Source organism: Echinops telfairi, unplaced genomic scaffold (assembly GCF_000313985.2).
Source record: "Echinops telfairi isolate 266 unplaced genomic scaffold, ASM31398v2 ScPeMD7_9;HRSCAF=40, whole genome shotgun sequence".
NCBI lineage: Eukaryota > Metazoa > Chordata > Mammalia > Afrosoricida > Tenrecidae > Echinops > Echinops telfairi.
Genome location: NW_022103906.1, coordinates 67,487,844 through 67,495,895, shown reverse-complemented (window position 1 = coordinate 67,495,895; position 8,052 = coordinate 67,487,844). Strand labels below are relative to the sequence as shown.

The window sequence follows — 8,052 nt, the reverse complement described above, 5'->3', positions numbered from 1 at the left end:
GTTGGTGACCTACCCTGCTGTTTGCTACCTGTGGGCAGACTCTGCTTGCTTTGCCCAAGGGAGGACTCCCCTGTCTGCTTCCTTGACCTTGGGCCCAGCAGCCTATGTGAGTTTAAGGACTTCCAATATATTAACTGTTCCAAGGAAGTGATTTGAACTGAACCCCCTGTACTGCTGTGTGGACAAATTAGCTACTATATTCCTTCTCACTGTATCAACCTATCCTCTTATATATAACCATAAGTATTCTGATTTTGTTTCTCTAGAGAACCCTGCCTAATTTCTCCTAACAAGACATTTTATTCAGTAATGCAAGTCCTACTTAAGGCTTTATGATTGTTTCTTACCAAAAGTTGGTAACTTCTGGCTTCTAGCCAGAATTTTGTAATAATACTTTGAAACAATATAAGAAACTAAGTATTTTAGTTGACAGTTTTTAGTGCAGCTTCCAAACTATGGCAGATTAGGGAGGAGGACCTGATAATTTGATTTGAAAAAACAGCCAAGAAAATCTCAAGAATAGCATTAGAACATTGTATGACAACAGAAGTGGAAGAAGAATCCCTGAAATTGGAAGGCACTCAAAATATGACTGCAGAAGAACTACCTCCTCAAAGTGGAGTCAACTTTAATGATGTTGATGGAGTAAAGCTTTGGGGACCTTCATTTACTGATGTGGCAATACCCCAAATGAGAAGAAATGGTTGCAAATATGCATTAATAATCAAAACATGGAATATATGAAGTATGAATCTAAGAAAATTGGAAATTGTCAAAAATGAGATGGAGTACATAAATATTACAAGTGTAGGCATTAGTGAACTTGGACCAGTACTGGCCATTTTGATTCAGAAAATGTCATGGTCTACAATGCTACGAATAACAAATTGAAGGAGAGACCGTCGCGTTCATCAGGAAAGAGAACATTTCAAAATGAGCCGTTAGTTTTCTCACTGGCTTTCTCACTCCTTTCTAATGCGCAGCATGTGTTGTACAATATAGCAGCAGCATGTAGCTATTAGTCAACTCCACTTGACTTATATAATTATTTCCATACATTACAAAGTTCATTTGTTTATCCACTCACTCAGCCACTCATCCATTATTTAGTGAACGGCCTTGAATTGTCATGGAATTAAATGATAAACATACAAATGAATAATTTGTTTGTAATCCTTGTCTTCATGGAATTTATACAACAGTTGGTAGAGACAGAAACAACTATTATAATAAACTGTGTACACATCATAATGTTTGTAATGCAGGTTATCGTGAAACCACAGAGGAAAAGGATGTCCAATACACAACATGTAGGGTGGGGAGGGAGCAGAAGTGATAGATAAAAGAATGAAGGTAAACAGTTCAGTTTAATGTGTAAACACACATATGTGCAGTCGTGTATATACAAGGAGTCTTCAAAGGGTCATGGAAAATGTGTGTTACTAAAAGCTATGCATTTAATTCTAATGCTTTTTGCATCAAAATGTGTACTAATTTGCTATAAGGAGAAAATGATGCTGTCTACCTTACCTCCTAAAGACTCCTACCTCTCTGAAACCCACTGGGAAGTTCTACCCTAAACTCTAGGGTTGCTTGGAATCAGAATTGCCTTGGAAATAAATGATTAACATACAAAAAAAATTCAGTGGCAATGAATGAAGTAAACTTGTTCTACTATGTCTGAACAAGATCTAGTTTGTGGCACTTAAAAATACACTAATTTGAAAGGAACCCCGACCGCATCAACATGACTTTTGTTAAAGTGGAAGCAAGAATGAGCATAAAATATGTGGCAAAGCTTGGGGAAAAGAATGGTGAAATCATTGATATTTTGCAAATTTCCACTCAGTGGTCACCAAAATTGGTGTGTCTAGATCAGCTGCAGACAAGAGTAGAGCCTGCAGAGGAAAACTTTTTTTTTAAGTCATTCAGGAGGGCTCATACAGCCCTTATGGAGGGCTCATACAGCTTGTATCACAATCCATCTATTCAATGGAGGGCTCATACAGCTCGTATCACAATCCATCCATCCATCCATTGTGTAAAGTTCATTTGTACCTTTGTTGCCATCATCATTTTCAAAATATTTTCTTTCTACTTGAGCCCTTGGTGTAAGCTCATTTAAAAGTGTGATCAGCATCTCAAGCTCAGACAAAAACAGACTGAGAGTCAAAGGTTGGTGAAAATCTACCAAGCTATTGGCAACAAAACAAAACAGGATGGCAATATTAATATCTGATAAAATAAATCTCAAGGCACAGAAGTTAATGACTGAGCATTATATATTGCTCAAGGGGTCAATGGACTAAGAAAATATGACCATAATAAACTTGTGTGTATACAATTAAAGGCCCTCAAAATTCCCTTGTCCCCACTTTTTTACAACATTGTGCTGGAAGTCTTAGTCAGTACCATAAGGCAATGGCAAAAGATCAAGGGAGTATAATTTGGTAATGAAGAAACAATTGTAGTAGGTGATTTTAATATACCACTCTCAGAGAAAGATAGATCAACAGGTAAGAAAATCAATAAAGCAACAGAAGAGCTGAACAAAACAATCAATCAACTCGGCCTCAATGATACTAATAGAGCTCTTCATTCAAAAAAAAAAGAAAGAAACGAAAATACACATTCTTCTCCAATGTGCCTGGCATGGCTTATATTCTAGAATAGACCACATATTGGAAATAAAGCAAGCTTGAGAAAATTCAAACTCATAGAAATCATTCAATCCATTTTCTCTGACCACTACAGAATTAAGCTGGAAATCAAAAATAGAAAGGATAGAAAAATAAAGACAATAACTGGGAGACTCAACAATTCATTGTTCAAAGAGGTATGAGTAATAGTCCAAATAAGAGGGAAATTGGGAAATTCCTAGAAACTAATGAGAATGATAACACAACATACTAAAACCTATGGGACCCAGCAAATGTGGTTATCAGAGGTCCCTCTACTGCAATAAATGCACACAGGAGAAGCGGAGGAGAGAATTATGGTCAGCTCCTTAACACAGCACCTCCAAGAATTAGAACAGAGGCAACAGCATAATCCCTCCAAGAGCAAAAGAAAAGAAATCATAAAAATTAGAACAGAAATAAATAAACAGAAAAACAGAAGTACAGTAGAAAAAATTCACAAAACAGGAAGCTTATTCTTTGAAAGGATTAACAAAATCAACAAACCACTAGCAAATGTAACAAAGGAAAAGAAGGAGCAGACGTCAATATCAAGAATTAGGGATGAAACAGGGAAGTCACAACAGATCCAAATGAAATAAAAAGAGTAGTAACACAGTATTACAAAAATACTGCACGTTAACAAATTGGATAACTTGGAGGACATGAAAAAATCCCTAGAAAAAACACTCTCTCCCTAAATTACCACATTTGGACATTAAGAACTTGAATGACCCATAGCAAAAGAAGAAATAGATAAGGGCATCAAGAATCTCCCAACTTCAAAATCCCTGGCCAAGATGGCTTCCCAGGAGAATTTGACCAAGCAGTCAGAGAAGAGCTGACAGCAGTCCTACACAAACTCTTCCAGAAAATAGAAAATATGACAATCATTCTATGAAGGCAGCATAACCTTGAGACCAAAATCAGTCAGGGGCCCCTCAAGGACAAACAAGCCCAGAAGACACATACTGAGTGAGTCCACTGCAGTAGGAGCAAGCAGCAGAATAGGCAGAAGCTCACGCTTGCAGGCATCCAGTCTGCTGACCAGGGACCAAACCGCGGGGTAACGAGTCAAACCAGTGCCAGTGAAGCACACAACATCCACTCCAGGAAGTATGGAGTAGGCCACTTGGCCAGAGAGCCCCTTACCACAGCTGGGATCAAAGGGAGGAGGATGCAGTCTGCTGAGTAGTAGCCAAGTGGATCTGGGGTGAGGTCCCCCAGAGAGGGAAGCGGCCTTGTCAGAGAGATGAAGCTTACTGATTGGAAGGGTAGCACCGGAGTGGGGAGAGGGAACAGTCAAGTTGGTGGGGGCAGGGGAGGACCATTGTGCATGTCTGTTAAGGGGAGGGGAGGGAGGGCTGAACTCCAAGCGGGGGCAGTGGGGAGACTGAGGATACTCTTGGGAACATTAGGTGGGGAGGGTCTTTAGTGGCATGCAGCAGGTGGGCAGAATTGACCTAGGGCATCTGGGTGTATCCCAGGAAACCAGGCCAGGGGCTGAAGAACACAGCATGCTCCAGAGGCAGCATCAGTGCCACCCCATATGGGAACCCCACTGAGTGAACTGGACTCTCCTGCTGACACATTTGTAACCTGAGACCTTAAGACAGAAAAAACGCATGCTATGGAGCACAGTGGGAGCCCAAAATGCATCTGCATGGTATCTAGACAGACACTCAGTGGCAGATCCACTCTAGCCTAAGGCAAGAATCGCGAGCAGCCTTACTATCAGGCAGAGACCATTGTAATCTGGATTACGCTGAATCGAACTTGACACTTAGTTGACTTCCCAACAGACATGACCTGAATTTGTACTGGATGCAAGTATCTCTTAGTTGTTCCATGACAGAAATTTCTTTCCTGGCTCTTTGAATGTTGAGGGGGGTCTTCTCCCACTGTATTTTTGTTTTTATACTATTTGTATTTTTGTTTTTATACTATTATGATCTTATCCTTACTACTTTAGTGTGATTTGTTTTTTATTGAGTTTCCCAGCTGTGAAGAACAGGAGGCCTGGATGCATAATGATAATAAATTATACAAAGGAATGCAGAGGTGGAGGATGAGAGCTAGGGAAGAAAGAGGATTGCTGAAGTAAATAATGAGGTGGGGGGAGCACTAGAACTGATTGTAACTGCACAACTCATTTAAAGGCAATTTAATCATGGGGGGGGGTGTGTGCCCTAAGATTGATGTGATGGTGATTGTACAATTCCCTTTGATATGATTAAGCAATTAAACTATTCAATCGTATGACATAAAACTATTGGGGGGAAAAGTGTGATCAAAACCCTCAAGCACTCTTGGAAGAATTGGAACAGGAGATGAATTGAAGCACGTCATTCCTGAAGACAAAGCACAAAACAATGACTACCAGGAGGTGGTAGTAGCTCAACCACAGCCAAAGCACACTGATCAAGAGCAAAGATCCTGGAAACAGTTTGGGGGGATGTTCAACACTTTTGCTCAATACATTTTGCTCCTATTTTCCTTCTTTAATAATGTAAAAAATTAAATTAAAAAAAGAAGAAGATTTCATTTACTTGGTTAAATTCCAAGGACGCTTCGTTCTTAAGGAAGGATCACTTACAAAAGTGTCTTGACACTGGCTGAACTTATGTTAAGCAATAAAGTTGGAATTGTTTATTTTTTTATCTTTTGATTCCATTTTCCCACAAACATTTTGAAGTCCCCTTATATGCATACTATATTTTTGCAAAATTGTTATTAAATCTAAAATTATAGTTATTAATTTACCTTTATGATACCTTAACCTTTAATATAAAATATTAATTTCTCTTTTACATGTTTCAGTCAACTTTTAAAGCGTAGGGAGGTGTCAGTACCTTTAAAAATTGAACATCTCTCTGAGGAATTGGATGCATGGAGATGTTGTACACAGCACATCAACCAGTGAGTATATATGATGTAAAGTTTGGGATGTGAAAATACTTACTGATATTAAAGATGAACTTGTTGGAAGTGTGTGCTATTTTATTATTGATTTTAATGAGATAATATTTTGACAAGATTTTCCGCAATAATTCATTATGCTGCTCTTCCTGTATTGCTAAAGTCAGTTGTAAAGCAAGTCTAAAATCGACTGCCATTGAGTTAATCTTGATTCAGCAACTCTTGGTAGATTTTCCAAGACCATAAACTTTTATGGGAACAGACAGCTTTATCTTTCTCCCACAGAGCAGCTAGAGGATTTGAGCCAGCTACCTATTCAGTTAGCAGCCCAGCACCTAGCCCATGGTGTCACCAGGACTCCCGTCTCATCCATAAAGAGCATATAAATAACCATCAGGGACTGTTTCTAATGTCGACATCAATAATTCTATGATTTCACAAAAATGAAATTTTAACATCTGTTGAAAACATAGATTAACAGAAGAATCTTCATATACACCCCCTTCTGATTCACAAAGAATGATTTATTCAACTTTGCTAAAGAGAATAAAAGAAGAACCACTTAAAGGAATCATTGGACCAGATTATGTGACTGGGTCAAACCTTCCAAGTCATTCTGACATTCACATCTCTTGTCTTACGGGATTAAAAATTCAGGTACAGTCTAATATCGGGCATTACTTGTGCATTTCCATCATTTTAATTTATTTCATCGATTTCCAAACATGTTCTTAAAATAAACCTAAAGTAGATACCAACCATGTCCTTTTTCTCCTTAAAGTAAGTTGAAACACTCAATATACTGACCATTATCATAGAAGCAGTTCATGTTGTATGTATAAATACATTTTAAAATTAATGGAAATGGCAGTTAAATAAAGGGGATAATACAACAACCAACACAAGTATAAATTACTACATCTCAGTAGATTAAACTTAGGTTTCTAGGCTTCATTTGTGTCTTATAAACATAAATAACGCAGAGTTGATGAACGTATAATATTTCATTGGTGTGTGAGGTATATTTTTTACATTTGGAGGACTGAACTTTTCAGTGATTCAGTATTGGGCTCCATCATGGAGATGGCTAAGTCCCCTGGAATAGTGTCGAACATTCAACCATAATGACCACGAGTGCTGCCAGAGTTTCTCAGTGTGGCCCAGTAGTGCCATTTTCTCAAATAAATGAAGAAGCCTTAGTCATTTTAGGACCAGGACCCTGAAAGCAACAAAACTGAATCCCCATGAAAATGCTCAGTGAGACTGCAGTGATGAAAAAACAGCATCATCTCTGAATCACAGGTCCATTTTATTAAGTAAATTCTTGATTAGAAAGTGTTCAAAATTCAGTACTTAAATTTCAGATGCTGGCCTGGCAATCCAGTGGAAAAGGTGTTTTTTGGTACAACAATGCAAAATAAATCATTTGCTACCAATGTAAACCCAAACTATTGATCAGCTTATCACTGCAGGTTGCTTAGGTCTTCAGAACAAACAAATATATCCAAAACAAAATTTGTTATCTATTTCTTTTTAAAATTTTATTATTGATTGGGAGTTAATACATATACCATAGCCTTCCATAGTTCAATCACATCAAGCAATCTTGTACAATTGCTCCACAATCAGTTTCCAAACATTCTTTTCCTTCCTGGAGTCCTTGACATCGTCTCCCTTATTAGCTATTTCTTCATCAGATATGAAACTCCAGAGCAAAATGTGCAGTAGTGTATAACTAGGAGCAGAAATCATTATGAACACTTCAGGGTGTTTGGTAAAAAAAACATTCCTAGTAGGTAGCAGCTTTCTTTTCTTTTCCTATTCTCTCAGGCTTCTCTTCTCCATCCGGGGTAGCCAAATGACCTCACATGCTATTTAACCTCTCTATTCAAATTTGTATTCCAGAGAGGATCTACTAATTCTTTAATATATAATAAGGTACAAATAATTATTTTAGATGGTGTGCTACTCATCCCCAATATTGTTTGTTTCAACATGAAGATAATAAATTTCGGCTATAATTGTAAAATGTTAACTATCCACTATAGAAAGTTATCTACTTTGCATACTTATATGACCAATATTCTAGTATCTAGAAATAATTTTCTAGCAATAAGTCATATTACTTGAAATTCTGACAATGTAATAAACTTAGACAATAATTAATAAAAGAAAATTTGTGCTATATCCCATGCTTTTTAAATTTTTTTTCTGTTGTAACAGATGAGTGATATAGGTTGAATATTTTTATTCAACCATTCTTCAGAACAATTATGCCATATTTAAGGGATGTAACTAAATTTTAAATATACCAGTAAATCAATGGTTGCGTATGTGTCCACATGCATACACACGCTGAAAAATACATCTTTCATCTTCTGGAAAGTGGGTACCAAGTTGTCTGGTTTAAACAGCTCCCCAAGCTTTATTGACAGGCTACCTGAGTAAAGTTATA

At 37.5% G+C, this 8,052-nt stretch overlaps 1 protein-coding gene across 1 annotated transcript in view; it reads left to right on the top strand.

The window, feature by feature from the left end:
* Window positions 1-8,052, top strand: part of WDR17 (WD repeat domain 17) — a 112,114-nt gene that overhangs the window by 95,603 nt on the left and 8,459 nt on the right. The window contains exons 28-29 of the mRNA XM_045286574.1: window positions 5,499-5,597; window positions 6,071-6,254. Coding sequence (XP_045142509.1) covers window positions 5,499-5,597; window positions 6,071-6,254 — 283 coding nt within the window. The remainder of the gene's footprint in view (window positions 1-5,498; window positions 5,598-6,070; window positions 6,255-8,052) is intronic.